This window comes from Triticum aestivum, chromosome 1B (genome assembly GCF_018294505.1).
Source record: "Triticum aestivum cultivar Chinese Spring chromosome 1B, IWGSC CS RefSeq v2.1, whole genome shotgun sequence".
Lineage (NCBI taxonomy): Eukaryota > Viridiplantae > Streptophyta > Magnoliopsida > Poales > Poaceae > Triticum > Triticum aestivum.
The window spans coordinates 543891920-543918751 of NC_057795.1; the positions used below are offsets into that span (position 1 = coordinate 543891920).

General features: G+C 47.2%; 1 protein-coding gene across 1 annotated transcript; it reads left to right on the forward strand.

Moving 5' to 3' along the window:
- Positions 1 to 17648: 17648 nt before the first annotated feature.
- LOC123137190 (cytochrome P450 714D1) lies at positions 17649 to 26249 on the forward strand. Its single transcript, XM_044556820.1, has 2 exons — positions 17649 to 18066; positions 24784 to 26249. The coding sequence occupies exons 1-2, from the start codon at positions 17742 to 17744 to the stop codon at positions 26106 to 26108; spliced, it is 1650 nt and encodes a 549-aa protein (XP_044412755.1). The 5' UTR covers positions 17649 to 17741; the 3' UTR covers positions 26109 to 26249.
- Positions 26250 to 26832: the final 583 nt, after the last annotated feature.

The window sequence follows — 26832 nt, forward strand, 5'->3', positions numbered from 1 at the left end:
CTGCCCCGGGGGCCACATGGGCTGTAGGGGGTGCGCCTTGGCCTACATGGGCCAAGGGCACCAGCCCCTAGAGGCCCATGCGCCAAGATATAGGAAAAAGGGGAGAGTCCTAAAGGGGGAAGGCACCTCCGAGGTGCCTTGGGGAGGATGGACTCCTCCCCCTCTCTTAGCCGCACCCCTTCCTTGGAGGAAGGGGCAAGGCTGCGCCTCCCCCCTCTCCCCTGCCCCTATATATAGTGGAGGGAAGGGAGGGCATCCATACCTGAGCCCTTGGCGCCTCCCTCCCTCCCGTGACACCCCCTCCTCTCCCGTAGGTGCTTGGCGAAGCCCTGCAGGATTGCCACGCTCCTCCATCACCACCACGCCGTTGTGCTGCTGCTGGATGGAGTCTTCCTCAACCTCTCCCTCTCTCCTTGCTGGATCAAGGCGTGGGAGACATCGTCGAGCTGTACGTGTGTTGAACGCGGAGGTGCCGTCCGTTCGGCACTAGGATCATCGGTGATCTGAATCACGACGAGTACGACTCCATCAACCCCGTTCACTTGAACGCTTCCGCTTAGCGATCTACAAGGGTATGTAGATGCACTCTCCTTCCCCTCGTTGCTAGTCTCTCCATAGATAGATCTTGGTGACACGTAGGAAAATTTTGAATTTCTGCTACGTTCCCCAACAGTCCCAACGAACGTATGGTACTGCGAATACCATGACGCTGTCGGTCCTGCGCCTCCTGAGGTGGGCGCGGAACATGTGCGGACACCGAGGTCTGCGCAGCCTTATCCTTGGACCTGGCAGCGTCGTGAGCTCCCTCGTTGATGTCCGTCCTCCCGTCGACGTCTGCCCCACCACTCGTTTGCTCCGGTGGTGGTGGGATCGATGTGGACGGAACAGCCGCCTCCGAAGCCTTCTTCTTCAGCGGCATGTCGATGAAGAAGATGAAGATCTAGCTCGTGTGAACGCCGGATCAGGTTCACACAATCTCGACGCCCCCTACCTAGCGCGCCAAAGATGTCGGGGGAACTGATCCACGAACACCTATGGGGACCGGCGGACCGAGCCCCTTTCGGTTCGGCGGGGGGCGGAGGTCGCATGAAGAGCAGATCGAGGCGAAGCACACGAGCAGTTTACCCAGCTTCGGAGCTCTCCGGAGAGATAATACTCCTACTGCTGCCTGTCTGATTGTATTGTGTTCTTGCTCGGGAGCGCTGAATGCTACAGTACACTCTAGCTGCTAACAAGACCGAGCGTATATGATTTTCTGGGTTCCAACCCCCTCTACGTTGCGCATGGGCCTCCTTTTATATGCTAAAGGGGTCACCGACAGGTGGCAACGTAGACAAGGGTACAAATGTAAAAAGAGAGGTGGTTGGTACAGCTACCTGTATAGTGTATCCTACCTAACCCTGACGGCAGGGGACAAGGGCATTAAATGCCCGTCTGTGTCGCCCAAAATAGTGCAGAAAAGGACCGTCAGGGGTGCCACCGCTTGCCACGATGGTGATCTTGTCAGCATCGCATGCCACCGCGCACCGCTGGCTGCACAGCCTCCCGCCACGCGCGCCTGGAAAGGCCCCCAGGGCGACACGTTGGTGGATGTGCTGGAGCGTGGACACAAAGTGGCCGCTTGCCGCGGCAAGTGCCTTGCCACGGTCGTTGTCTTGTCGCGCCCGGAAGCTTGTCGCTCAGCGGGCCTTGCCGGGACGCGTGGCGCGTCGCGGCAAGTTCCCTGAGATGCCTTGGTTGGCCTTCCCGGCAAGCTCCTCTTGCCGGGGCCTTGTCTCCTTGGCTTGAATACTTTGTTCTTGAATGGCTCCAAAGGAACCACGGAGGACCTTGACGTTCACCCGGCAAGCCTTGCCGCGGGGCGCTGCAACTGCCCGTGCACAAGTTCGGGGTACTAGGGTACCCCTACTCTAGTACACCGACAAAGGCCTCTACATCATCTCCAAGGCCTCTCCAATGAGTTGTGAGTAGTTTACCACAGACCTTCGGGTCCATAGTTATTAGCTAGATGGCTTCTTCTCTCTCTTTGAATCTCAATACAAAGTTCTCCTCGATCTTCTTGGAGATCTATTCGATATAACTATTTTTGCAGTGTGTTTCTCGAGATCCGATGAATTCTGGGTTTATCATCAAGTTTATCTATGAGAAATATTTGAATCTCCTCTGAATTCTTTTATGTGTGATTAAGTTATCTTTGCAAGTCTCTTTGAATTATCTATTTGGTTTGGCCTACTAGATTGATCTTTCTTCCAATGGGAGAAGTTCTTAGCTTTGGGTTCAATCTTGCTGTGTCCTTTCCCAGTGACAGCAGGGGCAGCAAGGCATGTATTGTATTGTTGCCATCGAGGATAAAAAGATGGGGTTTATATCATATTGCATGAGTTTATCCCTCTACATCATGTCATCTTGCTTAATGTGTTACTCTGTTCTTATGAACTTAATACTCTAGATGTAGGCAGGAGTCGATCGATGTGTGGAGTAATAGTAGTAGATGCAGAATCGTTTTGATCTACTTGTCACGTACGTGATGCCTATATACATGATCATGCCTAGATAATCCCATAACTATGCGCTTTTCTATCAATTGCTCAGTAGTAATTTCTTCACCCACCGTAATACTTATGCTATCTTGAGAAAAGCCATTAGTGAAACCTATGGCCCCCGGGTCTATCTTTTATCATATAAGTTTTCCATCTACTTTTATTTGCATCTTTTATTTTCCAATCTATATCATAAAAATACCAAAAATATTTATCTTATCATATTATCTCTATCAGATCTAACTTTCGCAAGTGGCCGTGAAGGGATTGACAACCCCTTTATTGCGTTGGTTGCGAGGTTCTTGTTTGTTTGTGTAGGTGCGTGGGACTTTTGAGGAGCCTCCTACTGGATTGATACCTTGGTTCTCAAAAACTAAGGGTAATACTTATGCTACTTTGCTGCATCACCCTTTCCTCTTCAAGGAAAACCAACGCAAGCTCAAGACATAGCAAGAAGGATTTCTGGCGCCGTTGCCAGGGAGGTCTTCGCTCAAGTCAAGACATACCAAGTACCCATCACAAACTCATCTCCCTCGCATTACATTATTTGTCATTTTCCTCTCGTTTTCCTCCCCCCCCCCACTTCACCCTTGTCGTTTTATTCGCCATCTCTTTCCCATTCTCCTCTCTCTTTCGCTTTTTCCTTGCTTTTTCTGCTGTTATGTCTGAAATTGGGGAGATTTTCGTCGATATGGACAATAATGATAACATGGAAAATTCTGATGCTCCTGCTGAAGAACCCCCTATCTTACATACTAAAAAGTTTCGAATCGGTAGTGGTAATATTATTGGAAAAGGGGTTATTCAAGATTTCTTTACTTGTGTCGGTGCTTTACCTTCTATGGGTAGTTCTATTCTGCATAGAACCAGTAGTCTTGCGGATGCTATCGCCATGCTTATAGTTGAACTTGAAAGACAGTTTATGCACATGCACCCTTGCATACAAAGAATTTTCCTAGAATTTTCTAATATTGAGCATTCTTCTGTAAGCGCGCAGCTACTATATTTTTGGCACATGAGTTTAGATTTATAATAAAAGAAGCCAAAGAAATTTTTGCGCATTATAGGGTGGACGCTGGTCGTCCTCCCATAGAGGCGATCCTCTTCAATCAAGAGGAAATAATGCGTTTCCAATCTTTGACTATATCGCTTTTAATGAAAACCTTAGAAAAAAGGTTCCTTCCACTGTTCTAGTTGATAAAATTTCTGAACTCAATAATGATTTTGCTATTCGAAATAATGAGCTAGGATATGCTCTTGAGTGTAGACTTAAGAGGTTCTGTCAAAAAAATGTTTATAATGATGAATTGGTTGTGCAATATGAAGGGCCCAAGGAGGAATCCATACCTCCCGAGATTGATCTTGGAGACTTCTGTCCCATTAAATTTAGCCCTTTTGATTAATTTTGCTTGCCACAAAGAAAACTTGTTGTTAAACGTAGAGAGTATGAAATGAGTTTTCGTGATCTATCTTATTATTATGGCACTACTTAGATCTATCCTAGATAGGGGCGTTAAACAATAGCGCTAGTTGGGAGACAACCCAATTTTATTTTTGTTTCTTGCTTTTTGCTTCTGTTTAGTAATAAATATTTCATCTAGCTTCTATTTAGATGTGTTTTCATGTTTTAATTAGTGTTTGTGCCAAGTAGAACCTATAGCATAACCTACAGTGATAGTTAATTTGATTCTGCTAAAAAACAGAAACTTTGCACGCACGAAAATAATTTTAGTAATTCACAGAAATGTTCTTTTGCGTTGATTCTTTTTATGTAGATCAATAGACAAATTGCCTAGGACTTCCTATTTTGGTACGATTTGTAGAGTTTCAGAAGTATTCGAAGGTTACATATTGCTACAGACTGTTCTGTTTTTGACAGATTCTGTTTTTCGTGTGTTGTTTGCTTATTTTGATGCATCTATGGCTAGTATCGGGGGGTATGAACCATAGAGAAGTTGGAATAAAGTAGCTTTAACACCAATATAAATAAATAATGAGTTCATTACAGTAGCTTATGTGGTGGGTTTTTTTTCTTGCACTAACGGAGCTTATGAGATTTCCTGTTGAGTTTTGTGTTGTGAAGTTTTCAAGTTTTGGGTAAAGATTTGATGGACTATGGAATAAGGAGTGGCAAGAGCCTAAGCTTGGGGATGCCCATGGCACCCCAATATATTCAAGGATAACCAAAAGCCTAATCTTGGGGATGCCTCGGGGCATCCCTCTTTCGTCTTCGTCTATCGGTAACTTTACTTGGAGCTATATTTTTATTCGCCACATGATATATGTTTTGCTTGGAGCGTCATGTATGATATGAGTTTTTGCTTTTTAGATTTCCACAATCATCCTTGTTGTACACACCTTTGGGAGAAACCCACATGATTTAAAATTTATTAGAATACTCTATGTGCTTCACTTATATCTTTTGAGCTAGATAGTTTTGCTCTATGTGCTTCACATATATTTTTAAGAAATTGTTGATCTCTCATGCTTCACTTATATTATTTTGAGAGTCTTTTAGAACAGCATGGTATTTTCTATGGTTATAAATTTGGTCCTAGAATGATGAGCATCCAAGTTGGGTATAATAAAAACTGTCATAGAAAGTGCGTTAAACACTAGGATCAATTTGATGCTTGATAATTGTTTTGAGATATAAAGGTGGTAATGTTAGAGTCATGCTAGTTGGGTAATTATGAAATTGAGAAATACTTGTGTTGAAGTTGGCAAGTCCTGTAGCATGCACGTATAGTAAAAGTTGCGTGACAAATTTGTTGCATGGGGTGCTCTTTTAATTGTCTTCCTTATGAGTGGAGGTCGGGATTGCACGCTGGTTAAATCCTACCAACCCTTACCCTAGGAGCATGCGTAGTAGTACTTTGCTTCGAGGGCAAGTAGACTTTTGCAATAAGTATATGAGTTCTTTATGACTAATGTGAGTCCATGGACATACGCACACTCACCCTTCCACTTTGCTAGCCTTTATTATGTCGCGCAACCTTCGCCGATATCATGCACCCATTATTTACCTTCCTCAAAACAGCCACCATACCTACCTATTATGGCATTTCCATAGCCATTCTGAGATATATTGCCATGCAACTCTCCACCATTCTGTTTATTATGACACACTCCATCATTGTCATATTGCTCTTTGCATGATCATGTAGTTGACATCGTATTTGTGGCAAGGCCACCTTCATAATTTTTCATACATGTCACTCTTGATTCATTGCATATCCCGGTAAACCGCCGGAGGCATACACATAGAGTCATATTTTGTTCTAAGTATTGAGTTGTAATTCTTGAGTTGTAAATCAATAAAAGTGTGATGATCTTCATTATTAGAGCATTGTCCCAAGTGAGGAAAGGATGATGGAGACTATGATTCCCCCACAAGTCGGGATGAGACTTCGGACTTAAAAAAAGAGGCCAAAGAGCCCACCAAATAAAAAAAAGAGGCCAAAGAGCCCACCAAATAAAAAATGAGAGAAAAGAGAGAAGGGACAATGCTACTATCTCTTTCCACACTTGTGCTTCAAAATAGCACCATGATCTTCATGATAGAGAGTCTCCTATGTTGTCACTTTCATATACTAGTGGGAATTTTTCATTATAGAACTTGGCTTGTATATTCCACTGATGAGCTTCCTCAAAGTGCCCTAGGTCTTCATGAGCAAGCAAGTTGGATGCACACCCACTTAGTTTCTTTTGTTGATCTTTCATATATTTATAGCTCTAGTGCATCCGTTGCATGGCAATCCCTACTCACTCACATTGATATCTATTAATGGTCATCTCCATAGCCCGTTGATACGTCTAGTTGATGTGAGACTATCTTCTCCCTTTTTGTCTTCACAACCACCATATACCACATATAGTGCTATGTCCATGGCTTGCGCTCATGTATTGCGTAAGAGTTGAAAAAGCTGAAGCGCGTTAAAAAGAATGAACCAATTGCTTGGATAAAACCGGGGTTGTGCATGATGGGAGTATTTTGTGTAATGAAAATGAAGCATGGCCTAACTATATGATTTTGTAGGGATAAGCTTTCTTTGGCTATGCTATTTTGATAAGACATGATTATTTGTTAGTATGCTTCAAGTATTACTATTTTTATGTTTTGTAAGCTTTTATCTTGAATCATTTGGATCTGATTAATCATGCCACAATAAATAAAATTACATTGAGAAATATGCTAGGTAGCATTCCACATCAAAAATTCTGTTTTTATCACTTACCTACTCGAGGACGAGCAGGAATTAAGCTTAGGGATGCTTGATACGTCTCCAACGTATCTATAATTTTTGATTTTTCCATGCTATTATATTACCCGTTTTGGATGTTTATGGGCTTTACTTTACACCTTTATATCATTTTTGGGACTAACCTACTAACCGGAGGCCCAGCCCGAGTTGCTGTTTTTTTTTTGCCTATTTCAGTGTTTCGAAGGAAAGGAATATCAAACGGAGTCCAAACGGAATGAAACCTTTGGGAGCGATCTTTTTGGAATAAACGTGATCCAGGGGACTTGGAGTGGACGTCAAGCAACAGAGGAGGTGGCCACGAGGGTGCCCGGCGTGCCCCCACCCTCGTGGGCCCCTCGAGCGTCCACCGACCTACTTCTTCCTCCTATATATATCCACGGACCCCGAAAACATCCAGGAGCACCATGAAAAACTATTTCCACCTCCGCAACCTTCTGTATCCGTGAGATCCCATCTTGGAGCCTTCGACGGCGCTCAGCCGGAGGGGGAATCAACCATGGAGGGCCTCTACATCAGCTCCAAGGCCTCTCTGATGAGTTGTGAGTAGTTTACCACAGACCTTTGGGTCCATAGTTATTAGCTAGATGGCTTCTTCTCTCTCTTTAAATCTCAATACAAAGTTCTCCTCGATCTTCTTGGAGATCTATTCGATGTAACTCTTTTTGCGGTGTGTTTTTCGAGATCCGATGAATTGTGGGTTTATGATCAAGTTTATCTATGAGAAATATTTGAATCTCCTCTGAATTTTTTTATGTGTGATTAAGTTATCTTTGCAAGTCTCTTCGAATTATCAGTTTGGTTTGGCCTACTAGATTGATCTTTCTTGCAATGGGAGAAGTGCTTAGCTTTGGGTTCAATCTTGCTGTGTCCTTTCCCAGTGACAGCAGGGGCAGCAAGGCACGTATTGTATTGTTGCCATCGAGGATAAAAAAATGAGGTTTATATCATATTGCATGATTTTATCCCTCTACATCATGTCATCTTGCTTAATGAGTTACTCTGTTATTGTGAACTTAATACTCTAGATGCAGGCAGGAGTCGGTCGATGTGTGGAGTAATGGTAGTAGATGCAGAATTGTTTCGATCTACTTGTCGCGGATGTGCCTATATACATGATCATGCCTAGATAATCTCATAACTTTGCGCTTTTCTATCAATTGTTCAATAGTAATTTGTTCACCCACCGTAGTACTTATGCTATCTTGAGAGAAGCCATTAGTGAAACCTATGGCCCCTGGGTCTATCTTTTATCATATAAATTTTCCATCTACTTTTATTTGCATCTTTTATTTTCCAATCTATATCATAAAAATACCAAAAATATTTATCTTATCATATTATCTCTATCAGATCTCACTTTCGCAGGTGGCCGTGAAGGGATTGACAACCCCTTTATTGCGTTGGTTGCGAGGTTCTTGTTTGTTTGTGTAGGTGCGTGGGACTTTTGAGGAGCCTCCTACTGGATTGATACCTTGGTTCTCAAAAACTGAGGGAAATACTTACGCTACTTTGCTGCATCACCATTTCCTCTTGAAGGAAAACCAACGCAAGCTCAAGACGTAGCATGACTTTGGGAAGGAGGGGTACCCGAGTGGTTGATTGGTCGAATGGATCGCACTCAACGCTTTGCTGTGTACTCCCTACTGTCTCTTGAGCTTCTTTGCTTCTAAGGCAGTGACCTTGGGTAGGGCGTATAGGTCAGGCCTATGACCCTACCCTACGTCTATATCATCATCAGTATGTGCCTTGTTACCTTCCTAGTCACGGGAACGCCACAATCTGCGCTGGTCTTCGTCATGCTGCCGGGTTCTTCCTCGCCTATTTCAAGCACCATCACCGTGCTCCTAACCTAGCCACCACCGCCTCCTCAGCCCGCCGCCGCCGCTCTTCCTCCCGGTCCACGGCGACTACCTTGACACTGGCCATCCCGACTCGACATCGACCACGACGTCCCTCGCACGGCTACCTCGTCCATGACTACACCATCCTATGCTCTCGGCTACATCGACATCGGCACAAAGGGCTATCACCTCAATTGAGAAACTCGTCGGCTTCCTCTACAGTCCACATGTCCGCGATACCGTCCACGACGCTCCCGCTGCGACTGCGGGGGGGTGTCAGCCCGTCGGCTGCTACTCTCTCCAGTCTGACCATCCGCGGCGCTCCTGTTGACTGTGACGCTACCGCTCAGGGGAATGTTAGAGTATACATGCATATCTTTGTATATGATACACTATGATTTGTAATCATCTCATGGCTTGTCTCTAGAAGAGGGTTCTTGCCCGCCAAGCCTTGTACTCTATATAAACCGCCCGAGAGGCTAAATAAAATAATCAATGATTCCACCAACCCCCCCCCCCTCTATCCCTTCTAACAGTTGGCAACGACAATGCCTACGGGTGTCATCCCTTTCTTGAAGGCGCTGCCATGGGCTTCTTTTTGTGCCCCTGTTCGAGCACTGGGGAAAAACCTAGGTCCAATTCTTTGATTCGGATGGCGACAACGTCGCAACATTGTTCCCCTTCATGAATGCGTCATCTTGGTGGCTCGCGGTGTCCACGGTGTTGGATTTGGAGTTTTGGGGCTTCTCGTTGTGTTGCATCCCCCGCTACATCCCATGTTTCTCTTCTCCGCGCATCATACTCACACCATCTTGCGATTGTTTTCTATATTCTGCCCCCCCCCCCCTATATGCTCATTCTCACCTCTTTTATAAATGAACCACAAGCTTTGCATATTTGTGAAAAAGATTACTCCATCCGTCCAAAAATTATCTCCATCCGTCCAAAAATATACTCCCGCCGTCCGTGAATAAGTGTACATTTAGATTTTATCCTAAGTCAAAATTTAGAACTTTGACCAACTTTATAGGGAAATGTAGCAGCATTTATGGCATTAAATTAGTATCACTAGATCCATTTTAAAATGTACATTCATAATATACCAATTTGATGTCATATATGTTGCAAGTCTTTACTATATAGTTGGTAAAAATTTAAAACTTTCACTTATGACAAAACATAGAAGTACACTTATTCGCGGACGGAGGGAGTAGGGCACACACGTTCTCCGTGATATGTCTTATGATAAAAAATGTTTGTCTGAATAATGTGTTGATTATGTCGCATAAAGTGTATACCATGGTATTCTTATAAAAAAACGCATTCTTCATTTTGTATCAGATAATCAACATGGACACATGGTTGGACCAATCCTTGGTTAAAGTTAGTTTTCCCGAGATTTCTAAAGAAAGAGTCAAGAAATATGTGTATTTTATTTTACTTTTTTATACTCATGGGCGAAGCGTGCACGGTGAATCGAGCTGATTTTTCAGTTGATCCCTCACTGACGACTTCGACAACAATGGATAAGAAGAGGGCCGGAGCTATGCAGGTTCAGTAAGGTCAAACTGTCAGGACGACTTATTGCAAATCATTTTTTATAGATATAATTACCGAAGGCTAGTAATTGCTTGGAAACAACGCTGACAGCAACACGCTGGAGGTGAGCTCGTGCTCTCTTCTCGGATAAGCTGCGTGCGTTGCGTTAAAGAACGACTGACCCTGGGCCTGAAGATATATGGCGAGATCTGTCGCAAGAGGAAGAACGGCTCCTCTTTTTCTTCTCCCGCGCGCTTTAGTCGGTAAGAAATTCAGATACATTTTCTCCACACGGTTCGTACGTATGCAACAATGACCTCATGGCAGGATCAGGGAGACCGGAGACGGACGGATGCTATCTTGGTCGCGAGCACGGGAGGCAAATTCAAAGGCGAAGAGGCCTATCTCGCTGGCTAGCTAGGCGAGTACAACTACGACCACGCGGGGCGGCGACGAGCCGACGACGACGACGACGGGACGCCGATCCATTCTTCTCATCAAAAGAAAAAGAAAAAGACGAGACGCCGATCCAAGAACACACACACGGAGACCAAGCAGCACACTCAAACCGCAGGTGAGGTCGCGCTCGCGCGCGCATCACGCGTAGCACACACGTATGTACGAGCTCCGCGAGCAATATGAATGCGGCCGTTGCCGTGGGGGAGCCGCGCCCGGGGCGCGCGCGCGTGCCCGGTCGTGCGCGCCCGTGGCATTGCCACGTAGTGCGGCTGCATGCAGACCGATGGACCGCGCGCACGACGCCGGCGCCCGACACGTTGGAACGCGGCCACGATCGATTCGATCCCGGCATGCATGATCGTGGGGGTATAGCTAGGTGCGGCAAAGGGCTACCAGCTACGCTACGCCCTAGCTAGAATGGTCCTGCTCCTGCGTGGCCTCGATCGATCGGCATGCATGCATGCAGATGCAGGCGCACGGCACCACGCCACCCCCGGCCCAGATCCGGTTGCCTGTAGATTTCGCATAATAGAGACAGCTCGACCGGAACCCAGGGAATGCATGCATGATGATCGATCCACCTACCTTGTACCGCCGGCGGTGCTGGCCCGGCCCGGTCGATCCTCCTCCTCCATCCACCGACCCACCTATTAAGCTACAGCTAACCTAGCCGGCCGGCCGAGTAGTACGTAATAACTAGCTCATCACTGTTCCGTCCCATGCATCGATCGCCATCGCACGGAGGAACACAACTATTGGGGAAATCGTGAAAGCCGTCCGTCCGTCCGTCTGCCACGGTGTCGCCTCCGCATCGCCATAACAATTTCTCCCTCTACAGTACTCTTGCATACTGCATCAAACACCTACTACATCGGGGAACGGTCTTTTGTCCCGCTTTATAGCTAAAATAATCAGCGAGCCCATACAATAATGCAAATAATAAATTTCCGTCGGGACAACTACACAAATGTCCAAATAAAAATAAGGCCTCCAACTGGCCGGTAGATCAGATACTCTGAGACGAGGCAAGGCGGCGCTGCTACAATCATCGCGTCCATCATCCTGCCTAGATAGTGGGTGTCAATGCTGAGTCCAGAAATTCGAAAAGAGTCAGAGGTCCGTCGTAAAAGAACTCGCTCAAATAATCATCTTCTCGCGCGTCGTCCACAGGACCCCAGCCAACACCACCAACACAGATCGGAAGAGGCGTCTTGTCCTAGTTTTTTTGGCTCGGGTTTGAAGAAACCCAGCAAGCAGGGTCCAGGGCCTCCTAGTCGAGACTCATGGACAAAGCATCGAAGAAAACCGCGCCGTCGGGTATAAATAGAGTATATTATAGGGATAATTAGACTTATGCCTCTAGTTGTGTCCCACTCGTCTGTTTTACCCCTAATTACCAAAAGTCACTGATTCTGTCCAAGTCACTTTGCTCCTCTTATGCTTTTGCCATTTGACCGTTTGACCGTCAGTTTAAAAACTTCATAACTAATTCATACTAAATCAGAAAAATGCAAATAAGACACCAAAATGTTCAGAAAAACATCACCTATATGTCAGCATCATTTGCATTCATGAAAAAAGTGTTGGAAAGTGCACATTCGATTTTTAGGTCTTTTGATACCACCATGAATAGTAAACTCTAAAAAATTCCAATAAACTCAAGAAAAATATGGTGGCAAAGAACGACAAATGTTCTAAGTGTTTGCCAAGTTTCATTAGGGAATGACATTCGTGGAAGTCGTGGCAAAAAAAATAATCTATTTTGAAGTGTTGATTGTTTTTTTTTTGCCGGCACCCACGAATGTTATTCGCTGATGAAACTTGGCATGCACTTAAAATATTTGTCATTCTTTGCCACCAATTTTTTTTTGAATTTTTTTGAATTTTTTTAGATTTTACTATTCATGGTGGTAGCATAAGAGCTAAAACTCGGATGGGCACTTTCCAACACTTTTTTCATGAATACAAATGACACTGACATATAGGTGATGTTTTTCTGAACATTTTGATATCTTATTTACATTTTTTTGATTTAGTATGAATTAGTTATGAAGTTTTCAAACTGACGGTCAAACGGCAAAAGGCAAAAGCATAAGAGGAGCAAAGTGACTTGGACAGAACCGGCGATTTTTGGAAATTAGGGGTAAAACAGACGAGTGGGACACAACTAGGGGCATAAATCTAATTATCCCATTATTATATTCTCCTAGTGAGTGTATCATTTGGTGCATCACAAAAAGAGGTGTTTTTCCTTTTTGACAAACTCAACTTACTAGCAAAACCTACACAGCTACGTGCAGGAATTTGCATCAAAGACAGCATATAATCTCAGCGAAATTCTGAAAGTTCAGGGTTTCCAAACACGGCCCAAAACAGTGAGATCGAGCACATGAATCTAAGGGAGTACTTTTTGCCGGGTATTGAATGTGCCCGACTGCCCGGTACCCCTTTTCCCTGCGTCGAATAAGTGTACTGGCGTACTTGAAAACGATGACGATGGAGCGAGACACCTCTAGGGGCGCAGTAGCTGTGGCACCAGCTGCTAGCCGCTACTACTAGGTTGGGCCTGGGTACGCTTAACTCGGGCGCGCCCAGGAGTTCGTTCATGACCGGCCCCTACGCACGCACGCACGTGTAGTGCTCGGATGGGAGGCAAGGACACGCGGTGACACGGTCCATGCGTCCGTCCGAGACAGCCCACCCCACTACACCTCACCATCGACTCACCACCGACCTCTCGATCAGCCAGAATGTATGGATGTGTGCATGTATGTATGTATGCCACTTCGTTTTGCCTTTGCCTTGCCTTGCATTTCATGCGTGATACTTTGTGCCTGCACGCTTATCCTGATATGCATGCACACAGAAGAGCCAGGCATGACCAGCTGCCACGAGTCCATGACCAATTTCGCTGCAAACGTGAGAGAGGTGTGCATGCACTCTAGAATGTGGGAGCATATGTCACATGCGCAACCTCATCTCACAAAAGCAGGAATCTTATGGCGTCCAACAGGAAGGAAAACAAACGGTTTCCACCCCAAAATGCCCAACAAAAAGGATGGAAGAAGCAGCGGTGCATGTGCTGCATCATCGTCGCCCATGCATATCATATCTTCCAAATTGAGACAAGATGATCGACCATTCCTTCAACGTTGGACAACTAGCATGCCTGCATGCATGAATATGGAAGGCTCTGGGCTGGTAGGATCATGCACGTCTTACCACTTTTATATAAGCTCTAAGGGCATCCTCAAAGTGGAACCTTCAGCAACCGTCCGGACTGCGGGGCCCACACGTATTTATCCATTCAATGCGGGCCTATATTAGTCCGCATAGCTGACATATTTTCTCGAGCAAATCCGAGACAAACTGAAGGGGAGGGGGGCTTTGCGGAAGTTCGGACAGTAGCCACGTAGGACTCCGACACCCCGGCCCACCCAAAACCCCTCCTAGACCCTGTGCCTCCATCCTCCCATTTTCTGTCCTTTAGTTTTCTCTCTCTTGCCTTCGCCGCCGATCCACCACCCCAGTCGGCACATCACACCTCTATCGGAACTCGACAAGTCCGTCACCTCTAACACTACACCTAGGCTCCACGCCACTTCTCCTCCATCATCGTTTCACACCTCTCCTCCGACCGCCGCGCACGTACCATCCACTCATACGATTCTCACCATGCACGACAACTGTTTGATGAATTGCCTGAGCTAAATTTGTTTGTTCCTTCTTCTTTGAAGCAATGGATTCGAATATGGAGTACATATACGAGCACTATGTTGAGTCGTCCGACGATTCGTTTGACGAGGAGGATTACACGGATGACACGACGATGATGCATGCGGTGCTTGGAGAAGCGAAGAGTGCAGAGGAACATGTCCATAATTTCAAGGGATCGATCAAGGGTCATCGAGTGCTAAAATGCAACAGGGCGCACGGCTAATTGACACTGATGGACGACTACTTTGCCCCCGATGCCCTCTTCGCCGACAATTTTCGTTGGCGCTTTTAAATGCGCAAAAATGTCTTCGATCGTATCTACCATGGCGTCGGTTCTTTTGATGACTACTTCATCTTGAAGAAGGACGCCGTGGGAAGGATTGGGTTCTATGGTTACTAGAAGTGCACGACCGCACTGCGGATGCTTGCATATGGCACGACCGCTGATTTGTGGGACAAATACCTATGGATGTCGAAGAGTACATGCAGACATGTTGATGGAGCGAAATCCCATCAGATCCCTTAGTAGGGGTCCAAGCGCAGCTGGAAGTCATGGATCGGAGGTCACACGAGGGGTTTATCTAGGTTCAGATCTCCAGAGAGTACTACCCTAGATCCTGCTGATTTTGATGATTCATAATGGAGGGATACCTCGTACGAGGGGTTACAATGGTGTATGAGATTGCTACCGAGAGTTTTCCTATCTGTAGATAGATGATTGATTAGTACCCTAGACCTCCATTTATATAGGCAGGAGAGGTCAGGGTTTACATGGCAGATACGATCTGGGGCGTTGCCGCCCTCTAGTCTTGGGGACCATGGAGATCGTCTTCACCTCCTAGGGTTTGCTCCATGCTTTGGGCCTAGTGGGCCCCTTGAAGTAGACGAGGCCGGGCTCCTTGGCATTAGCTACCCCCGGGTACCTGACCCGTCACTAGCCTGCGATGGTGGCGGAGGTCGCAGGAAGTGATTGCGGGACCTCTGGCGGGCTCCCGCACCTTGCCCGGAATTGTCTTGAGTTCGACTTGGCTGGGAGGCCAGATGATGGCCTGCCTGAGCCCCTGGTCTGTCTGGAGAGCATCTCGGTGCAGGCAGGCGGGTTCTTGTTAAGTTTCTCACGGATCCTGGGCGGTGATACCGCCGTGACTGTCGCACTAATTTCTCAGCAAAAAAGGAAATTTTCGGAACGGAGATAAACACCCATTCCACGGTGGTGGCATGGCGTTTGTATGCATCCATGGCGTAGTGAATATTTTGTTCACTTCATCTAGATGTAAATTGGTGAATTATTTGCAAATTTGTGAGCGTATGAACTAATGTAAAATTTTCCGCTACAAAATCACGCAATTTGTGGTGAAAATTAGCCGTAACATATGCTTGTGGATTTGTGGAAATTTAGGATGAATTTTGTTAGGGCATGTACAATGGTTGATAAGATAGTCTTATCTTAAATCTTGCATGTAATTTAGAGATGACAAAAAACAATGTCTACAATGGGTCATCTCTTAGTCTTATCTTCAATCACTAGCCATTCCTAAAAATGTGATGAGACATATTGTGCTAAGAGATCATCTCTTATCTTCTCTTAAATAAGAGAAGACAAGCCTTTTTTTATGAGTTCTCTCTCCTCCACCTCATTATTTATCCTACATGACACTCCTAAGATAGCACCATTGTACACGCCCTTATCTGCGTATGATGAAGACGTACTTAACGTATCGCACATGGTTTATAGTCGAAAATCGTGTGCGATGAAAGATCATGGGTATAATCATGAAGAATACACGTAATGTCCTAAATATCAAATGATGCGAAAAAATGCCCAAAAAGTGGCATATAGCTTAATATGTTAAGGGCTAACTGAAGAAAAAGTTTCAAGGCCGCCCAACGAAGGGGCCGTTAGATCGCCTTTAAACTTGACTCGTCCCCTCTCGTAACCCTCAGTCTTCCTCCAAGATGTCCCGATTTTAAGCACGTGACATGACTGTGAATTGTTTTACTACGGCCTATCCAGGGCATTTTTTTTTGCGAGTACCTATCCAGGGCATTGCCATGATTCCATGCCAAGTTTCAGGTTCTTCAAAACAGATCTCAATTTATGTAAATTTAAAATAAATAACTATGATTTCGTGGTTAACCGCCGCCACGGCACCACCTGAATGTTATTTTTTCTATAAATTTGATCAAAATAGAGAGGGGTACTAAAGAGGACGACTGCCTTCAAACTTGCTGCTGTTCACCAGTAAAAGTGAACATAATTATCAAATGTCCGGCTCGATGGATCGATCGCTAGCTGGTCATCGATCCACATATATGACCCGAATTATCAAATGGAGCCATCGACCTTTGCAACCTAAGCACGCTACGTACACACTTGAATAGTATAATAGATAACATGTCCATAATATTCCGCATCCCCTCCCCCCTCTCGATTTTCAACGACATAGCCCAAATAAGCTGCTGACTGATTGCCTGCCAGCTGCATTATTTTGTGTACCCCTAATTTTTTATATAAACCACCACCCCTAATTAACTATATCTTCAAGCACAATAATGACATCATCTTGAGCCCTAACTTTGTTTACTTGGATGGGGAGTCAATAGAGTAGTCGCGGCCTGCCGTGCAATCATGTTAGTGACCCCCCGTAGAGCATACAGGAGGAATTAGATTTAAGGCCAGGCTCACTACCTACAGGGAAGCACTAGCTGAGTCGTTTTAACGTGGGGCCTACCTGTCTGTCCTGGAACAGCGGGGTCGAAAAGCCATCTCTTGTTTGTGGTGCTGTTAACGCGTGCATGGGAAATGGTAGCACCCCGTCCTGCAGCTCACCACAACTAAACCAGCCAGGATGGCCTGTGCCCTGTGCTGTGCTGTGTGTTGGCCACCACATGTGAACGTATGGCACTGTCCATCCATCCCTCGATCGGTAATCCACCAGCTCCAGCACAAATAAATCAGCTTCAGGGCGTACGACCTTAATTAACCCTTCTGGCTAATTAGGTTAGGGTTTGTCTAGGGCATATCTATTGCACATATGAGTAACTCAATCAAGCATAAAAATAAAAAAATAAAAAAATACTCACACGAATCTTCACGTAAAATCAATGGCATATGACTTAGATGTGCAATACTTATGATACATACAGATGTGCTTTAGCAAAATTGATTAGCGTACACCTCAGCCCAGGCTTATACACACCGATCTACAGGTGTAGCACCGCTCGCTCCCACGTAGCGCGTCTATATAACCGTCCCCCGCGGGAGACAGAGGGGGGATATACACAGGGCAACGCAACTGTCTGCGCGTCTGTGTGTGTGGGGAGAGACAGAGAAGCCAAGGAAAGAAAGGTAGGGAGAGAGGGAGGAAGGGAGGATCTGTATGGTCCAGGAGAGCATGGTGACCATGGAGAGCTTCTCGTTGTCTCTGGTGGCCGTGGGGTCGGCGGTCGCGGTGGTCTACCTGTGCGTGGCCGCGTGGGTGAGCTGGCCGCGCCGCGTCGGGGAGATCTTCCGGCGGCAGGGGATCGACGGGCCGCCGCCGTCCTCCTTCCTCATGGGAAACCTCTCGGAGATGCAGGCGCGGGTGCAGCAGCACGCCGTCGCGTCGGCTGAGGACGGCGCCGGCGACCTCCACAAGGGCGACGGCTTCGACGACTACTGCAAGCGGATCTTCCCCTACTTCGACAAGTGGAGGAAAGCCTACGGTATGTACTATGCCATCTCTTCTACTACTTGGTTTAATTAATCGCGCGGGAATTATACTATGCCAGCTCTGATTTGCATCGACATGCTTGCTTGATCGGTACTACTACAGTCGTGTTCATGTGTGTGCTGGTATGAACGTATTTTTTCTTGCTAGTTCGATCTGTTCGTGTACAAGTCGATCGAGCATGCGTGGAGGAAACTACCTCTCTCTCTCTCTCCGTCATGGAAGTCATGGATGGATGCATGAAACTGCACTGCTACAGGCGCATGCTTGCCCTAGCTAACTAGCAAGTTGACTTGTTGTACTGTAGAGTAAAAAATGCCGCTGGATGTTGATAAGTTGCATACATACATACATACTACTCCCTCCGTTCCTAAATATTTGTTTTTCTAGAAATTTAAACAAATGGCTACATACAAAACAAAATGAGCGAATCTACACTATAAAATATGTCTATATACATCTGTATGTGATAGTTCATTTGAAATCTCTAAAAAGACAAATATTTATGAACGAATGGAGTACATACAAAACTGACACAGGCACATATGTGGGAGGAAACAATACAAGAAATTAAATACAGCAGGAGAGTTTGCCTAGTCAACATCAGAAATAGGAGCGAAATTATAAAAGAGCATAAAAAAATGATGCGCGATAGAAGCGGTGCCTAGGAAATGAGAAGTATCGCAGTCAACAAAGGTAGCCCTGGATCGATCGATGGAAGCCTTGGAATAGAAATAGTCAGTGCGGCCGTAGCACAGCTAGCTCAACAGAGTACAAATAGACAACTCTTTTTTATTTTTTGCGGGTGAACAGAGTACACAACTCGGCCGGAGGTAGTGCCGATTTCCCTCTTTTCCTGTTCAAACGGCGTCGACTTCTTAACCTGCTGAATAAGCAAGCTAGCATGCACATGTGTTGGGTGAATATAGCATGCACACGCCATGCCTTTTTTGGGACCGTTTAACCCATGGTTAAGCTACCTAGCATAATGGACTGGTCCAACCCTCTCCATGTGCTACGTGCTGATTATTGACCAGTGTTTCATACTACTTACTAGTACAACTAAGCGCGAAAACTATAATGATATGGTCACCTTTTTTGCATTCTTACCCTTTAAACTTTTGGAAGGACCAAAGTATGTTAACGAGGGTAGTATGTTAACGAGGGTAGCTCGTGCCAGTCAGCGAAAACAACCAGACAAAAATTTCTTGTTCGTACATGAATGGACCGTTGATCAAAACGTGTTACATAGATGCACGATCTTTTGCCATTTGGCTTGTTTGTTTGGTTGGCTGCACCAACTAGCAGGGACCTGTTCGGTAATCCACCAGCTCCACGAAATATCCATAATCTGCGGAGCACCTATTTCCCCGCTCTGTAAATTTGAATTGCAGCCTGCTCCGCTCCGAAGCAGAGTTGTGGAGTGAAGGGACTCCGAACAGGCACTAAAGCAACCAGGCTTAGCTCATGCAAAAAGTGCATCCATAGCTATAGCTTAAAGGAGGAACGTGGGATTTCTCCGTTTCTGTTCATGCATGTTGCGTTAATGACAATATTAATTAAGTTGTGATTAATCAGCGCATATTGGGTCTCAAGATAAAACGAAATCAAGATAGGTTTAAACTCATAGCAGCATATATTTATTTTCAAACATTTCTTGCATCTATACATCTAGATGCAGCATCTCCAAAATACTCTATAAACTGTCCCATACAACAACCAAACACCGTCTCTCTTGCATGAGGTTCATACAGCTGTGTCCTAGTAAGTCCCAACTCATTCGGATCATAGACCCTTTTGTAGCCAGGCTAGAATTTCCTGTCCAACTTAATCAATTACACTCTTGGCTATGTCGCAGATGTGCATCATATAGGAGTATGTGCCATCAAAAGGTGCAGGTGATTTGGATTCGAGAATACTGGCTTATTTAGTTATAGTCAAAACTGCCAAATCAATACAAAGAAAGAATCCACATATATAATACCCTTTTTTATATAAAATTATAAGAGAACCTTTCCTGAATTATGTCAAGCAAACATGCCAGCATATTCTAGCTAAGCTGGTGGTACACATATATAGTACTACTACTTATCTGAGACCGCCCCCCAAGTCCCCAACCATGCATGCATGCACCTAGCTTAGCGAATTGTGCCTGTCATAAAATATCCCAGATTAAATTATCTCATTGTGTCTGTCATAAACTATTCCTGATTAAATTAAGTGATTGGCATTTGACCCCTGAATAGGTAGTTAAGACACTGAGGTAGTCAGCTAGGCTTTCCGGAAACGGCCATGTGCGTAGCCGTCCGGCGCACCGATCAAGCTAGCTAGAGAGCTCTCTCGATGGATGCTTATCCATTTTGTAAGGAGCTTTGCAGTTGTATTATGTCCCTATAATTCATCCCTAAACCAAGAGAGTAGGAGCCTACAAAAAACCAAGAGAGTAGGGAAAATCCTAAGCAAAAGCTAGCTAGTTTTCTTACGATATCGCTTCAGCTTGCGAGAAGTAATTATTTATTGTCTTCCTATATGTTTTGTTGAGTTCATGCATCCTGATAGAAACTTTGGAACAATATTTATGTCTACGCGAAGACTTCATTGCATCTTACATGGTAGTTGCTGCATAGGAATATTCTTGATTCCTCCTTGATGATGGAAATATTAAAAGCAATATTTTCATTTTGAGTGATCATACACAACGCAGGTAGACACCGACTAGAGCATTTTATAATGCAGGATATGGCAACACTACTTAACCATTCTTGTAAAGAAAAACACTACTTAACCCTCAGTTTCGTATTAGTGCCATTTGATTAGCTTGTGTGTCTTCCCATAATTTAAGTCAATGCTGCTTTTGACAAACATAAACTATAATCAATCTGATCTTCCACCCATTCGTATTAGACTATTTTTCCCCTGATAAGACCTGGCTAGTGGTACTATCAATTAATTATTCTACTCCCACCCTTTCCAAAATGTAAATCCCCCACGCGTTCACCGTTTACTTTCCCCCCAATACGACCAAGCAAGTACTCCCAATGCAAAAGTTGAAACGTCACACATTTTTACAAAAACGCCTTTGTTATGTATAAATATTTTGTACTTTGTACCGGTATCACTTTGCAATTGCACACATCCTGGCCTCCGGTTCCAACCTTTATCGATTTCAAAATAGATATAATTTGTTGTGTGATAAATTTCTCAGTGGCCAAACCGGCACCAAAAATGAACCAACGAGAAACAAACCATGTTAATGATTATTCGAAAAAGGTTTACTTCAAATAATGAATTCCAGTTAGGAGCTGGCCCAGTGCCCGCCGGATCGCCCCCACCCTACGTCAAAGTAGCATGTCAAGCCCACATGGCGCCTATCTCCCCATCGACTAGCTAGGTCGTTATAGTTAGGTGGAATTTCCCAACCTAGCAAAAGCTAGAGCTAGCTAGGGCTCGTGCAATGGATGGCAACAGAGGAGACAGGGTCGTGCATGCATGCATGTATGCTCCTGTACACTGTACTAGTACTAGTACTCCAACCATTAATTATTGATTTTTCTCTTGAACCTCTCATGCTAGGGTTCCACATGCACGGAGATGGATGCATGCCTCCCCTAAAATTAGCAGCTAGCGGATAGCCATGCCCAGTTCTATGCGTGATGCAGTTTCGATCTAGTGAAAAACAAATCTGTTTTGCTTCGTTTGACAAGTCGCTTGCTGCGATATGTATATGTATACATGGCTGGCTCTCGCTCGCACATGCGCTCGATGGCTGCATCCTCGATCTAGCACATGCCCAATGGGTGTAGACGTACGTTCGTGGTGGTTGCTGCCTACCTGGCCAAAAGTGGCTGCCTAGCTGTGCTAGCTGCTTCTCCATCATCGATCGGTCGGCCGTACAGGCGTCGATTCCATATGCAGCATGACCAGCTAGCGCATAGCTAGCTTGGAAGACGTACGTGTGGTGTGAACTTTCCTATAACCCTCATCGGGGGCTAATTACAAAACGTTCAAGCTAGGCCAAGGGAACAGTGGTAGTTTACGGTTAAGATGAGCGAGGTTTACGTGGACCATCCACATGCATGAACCTGCAAATCAAGTCAACTACTAGTAAGTACTAACTGGCTTGTAGGGCGTGCAGATGGATGTTGTGATCAAGAAATTAAGTAGGAGTAGCTAGTACGGCGCATCGTGGATGGAACACAACTGACCGACCGCCCGCGGTGTTGTTAGAATGGCAATGGCCGGCCTGGTCAAGATTCTAATCTACTTTGATTGAGGCTACTAGTGGTGGTTAGGAAGCTACTCTGACCGACTAATCTGCTTTGATTGAAGAATCTTCGCCTTTTGGGGAGAGTGGGGGAATCTCACTGCCATGATACTACGCACGTACGTCCGGGACACTTCACTTCGATCGGACAATTAAGTAATTGCATCGAGGACGGACCTGTAGCTTTGACCGGAATTTTTATGAGGTGAGTCAGTTAGCTGGTTGTCTGCCACTATTCTGAAGATAAGCGCACCCTCACATCACATGCACGCAATGGGCTCCTCCCTTTCGAAAACATATGCCATTTTTTTCGGGCTACTCTGTATAATATAATGGGAAACGTTTGGGGCCGGGGCACTGGCGGAACGATTCGGCTGGTCTCCCTCTTCCTCGCGCAGCGCACGTACAGGAGGGCACCAGCGCCGGCAGGCACCACGCGTCGGTCAGGCGACCAGCGCGCTCCTTCGACCGCCGCTGCCAGAGAAGAGCGCCTTGTCGTCCGCGTGCGGCCGCCCCTCACCGGATGTCGTTCGCGTGCGGCCGCCCCTCGCCGGATCTCGTTCGCCTGCGGCCGCCCCTCGCCGGATCTCGTGCGCCTGCGGCCGCCCCTCGCCGGACTACTACCCCTCTGCCTCTTCCCAGAATCCGCCCCTCTGCCTCTCCCTGGAATCCGCCCCGGCCGCCCCTCGCCAGACCTTGCAGCGCTCGAGCCTCCCCAGCCATGGCAGACTACACCCCACGGTGATTTTTTTGTTAGAACCGGTTGTAGCAAATTCAATCGCCGGTGGTAGCAAAAATCTACTACTGTTGCAGCAAGACGCTACATCTAGTAAATAAAAAAAGCTTCAAACCAGACTCGGAACACATGAAGAGTTGCAACCGTTTTAACAAAAGCTTCATCCCGCAGATGAAAAAGTTTCAACCCAGAGATTGAAAATCTTCAACCAGACACTACAAAAGTTGCAACCGTTTTAAAAAAAGCTTCATCCCGCAGATGAAAAAGCTTCATTCCGCAGATGAAAAAGCTTCTACAAGAGATCGAGAAAGCTTCAACCAAAATGTTGAAACCTGCGACGATGTCATTTTTGCTGGAACCAGCGGCATCGTTTGCTACAACCAGCGACTCACTTTGTTGCGACCCTTCACGGCGAGCTACAACTGGCGACGACGACGGCGACGCGTTTTTGCTATAACCGCACTGGATTTTTCTGCTGGAAGCGGCTTCATTTTTTGCTGGAACCGGCGGATTTTTTTGCTTCAAACGGTGACATCCGCAGAATTTTTGCTGGAACCGGCCATTAGATTTGCTGGAAAACGGTGACGGCGAGGACGGCGACCGGCGACCAGGAGCGGCAAAGACGGCGACCGGGGGCGACGAGGACGGCGACCGGAGGCGAGGACGGCGACCGGGCGGCAACAAGGACGGAGATCGGCAATCGGGGGCAAGGACGGTGACCTGGCGGCAACAAGGACGGCGACCGGGGGCGAGGGCCGCGAGCCGGCGACGAGGACAGAGACCGGCGACGAGGACGGCCACCAGAGGGGACTGGAGGCGCGGCGACGAGGGCACCGAGCAGGAGCTACAGATCTAACCCGAGGTAGAAGAAGCCCAGGACGAATCGTTTTTTTTTGCTGCATCCAGTGGCCACGCGGGCTCGCATCCAAGGGCTGGGGCTGGACCGGCCGAAACTTTCGGCCGGTGCGCCGGCGCCTAGCATCGCCCTAATATAATACGTTACTACTCCCTTACATAAATATAAGAGCGTTTAGTGATCTATAAATGCTTTTATATTTTTTTATAGAGGGAGTACTTTTTTTGATGGAATTATAAGACGCTACTTAAAACAACTTTTTTGCATATATTTTTCTTATCGAGTTTTATTTGACTGTGGACTTTCCAAAAGGACCAAGAACTGATGTACTCACCAAATGTACACAATATTCCCCTGATTTTTTTTTCTAAAATACACAATATTTTATATCACATGGTATGTAATGTGGAGTAATTCTTTGAGCAAAACTCATCCATTATAGAATGAACCTCTACACAATATTTCATTGCACATGCTATGAATTTTGCGGAGCCATGAACCTCCACATAAATTTCGCATTGGAACACCTGTGCTAACTGGCTGACAGTTTTTTTTTCTTTCTATATAAGAGAACGTGCACTACTTCTGGTGTGTACGGTTTTTTCTTTTGGAGACAAGCTTCTGGTGTGTACGTCTAATGGCAAATGTATTTTGCATTACACCGAATTTCTTTTTTGAGACACACCGATATATAGTTCCACCAGGAAATAACAACCTGGCTCAACATCTGAACCTCGAAAAAAGGCCACTAAATGATGGCCCAGTAGGCCCAAAGCACTTGAGCATTCAGATCAATTTTGTTTTGTGCTTGTAGGGAGACTCACAATTTTGCCGTGTCGTGTCGTGTGTCGTGCAGGGGACACGTATCTGTACTGGCTCCGGCAGCGGCCGGCGCTGTACGTGACGGACCCGGAGCTGATCCGGGAGATCGGCCGGTGCGTGTCGCTGGACATGGGCAAGCCGACGTACCTGCAGAAGGGCCAAGAGCCCATCTTCGGAGCCGGCGTCCTCAAGACCAACGGCGCCTGCTGGGCGCGCCAGCGCAAGGTCATCGCGCCTGAGTTCTACATGGCCAAGGTTAGGAGCATGGTGGGGCTCATGGTCGCCGCGGCGCAACCGCTACTGCGTTCGTGGGAGGACTCCGTCGACGGCGCCAAGGGTGGCGTTGCGGCGGTGGACGTCGACGCCGACATCCGGAGCTTTTCCTTCGACGTCATCTCCCGGGCCTGTTTCGGAGATGACCACTCCAGGGGGAGGGAGATCTTCCTCCGGCTCAGGGCGCTGTCCGGGTTCATGTCCGAGCCCAGCGTCATCTTCACCATCCCGTCGCTGAGGTATCTGCCGACGGCGAAGAACCGGAGGATCTGGAGGCTCACGCAGGAGATCCGGTCACTGATCCTGGAGATCGCGAGGGGGCGCCGAGCAGCGATGGGGGATTCCCCGGGGCCTGACTTCCTGGGGTCCATCATCGACAACAGCGGCGACCAGCCACGGCCGGACGACTTCGTGGTGGACAACTGCAAGAACATCTACTTCGCGGGGCACGAGACGACCGCGGTCACCGCCACCTGGTGCCTCATGCTGCTCGCCGCCCATCCGGAGTGGCAGGACCGCGCGCGCGCCGAGGTGCTCGACGTCTGCGGCGGCGCCGCCGGTGCCGCAGACCCGGACTTCGACATGATCTCCAGGATGAAAACGGTGGGTATGGTTGTGCAGGAGACGCTGCGGCTGTTCCCGCCGTCGTCGTTCGTGGTGCGGGAGACGTTCCGCGACATTCGGCTGGGCCAGCTGCTCGCGCCCAAGGGCACCTACCTCTTCGTGCCGGTATCCACCATGCACCACGACGCCGCTTCTTGGGGCCCGACGGTTGACCGGTTCGACCCGGACCGGTTCAAGAACGGGGTGGCGGCGGCGTGCAAGAACCCGCAGGCGGCGTTCATGCCGTTCGGCCTCGGCGCGCGCACCTGCCTCGGTCAGAACCTCGCGATCGTCGAGGTCAAGACGCTCCTCGCCGTTATACTCGCGCGGTTTGCCATCGCGCTCTCGCCGGACTACAGGCACTCCCCGGCGTTCCGGCTAATCATCGAGCCGGAGTTCGGGCTGCGCCTCCACATTCGCCGTATTGATGGTACTGCTACTCACGGTGGCTTTGTGAAGTCCAACGATGGACTAGTTAGCTAGCACATGAAAGAAAAGGAAAAAGGATGAAAAACAACGACCGGAAATCAAAATGTGGCGTGACTCTACTCATATGAGTTATGATAACCCCGAAGCAACATTTGTCAGCAACAACTGAATTAGTTGATGAGTTTCATTGTTACATTTTGGGAAAACATACTAGGTTTTAAAATGGGAAGGGAGACAATAGAGCGAAAATAATTCTAGAATTATCATGGAAAAATATGCTTATTATTCAGTACATACGAAGAAAAAAACCCTCCCTGAGGCGCTCCTGCGGGCGCCCCCGGGAGGAACCCTAGCGTCGCCCCCTTCGCCTCAACCCCCTCCCCCGCCGCCGCCTGGGGCGTCGCCGGTCAAAGGCCGTGTGGCGTTGGCGGCGGCGGGGCGGCTCTCTCCCGCATGCAGTTGGGGACTCCGCGGGGCATTCCCATCTGCCTGGTGGTGTCGGGCGTCGGGCTGGCCTTGCCTCGGCTCTTTCTCCCCCTCCCGGCGTCCTGGCGCCGCCTCCTCGCCTCCGTGGTGGATCCCTGCCCAGATCCGGTGGATGGTGGGGTTGGTGTTGGCAGCGGTGGCCGGCGGCCCAGGCATGGTGGCAGCGAGTCTCGCGGCCTTTGGGCATCGTGGAAGTGCCGGCGACGGCGAGTGCTTAGCCTGGTGGTGGCGGCGGCCGTGCACGGGAGTTGGATACCTTCGAAAGATCTGGGTGAAAACTTGTTTTCGGCTA

Excerpts from the sequence above, each read along its gene's own strand:
- LOC123137190 (XM_044556820.1), top strand. The coding sequence starts at position 17,742 with ATGGTCCAGGAGAGCATGGTGACCATGGAGAGCTTCTCGTTGTCTCTG. Across the intron at positions 18,067-24,783 it reads CAAGTGGAGGAAAGCCTACG|GGGACACGTATCTGTACTGG; the intron begins GTATGTACTATG and ends TGTGTCGTGCAG.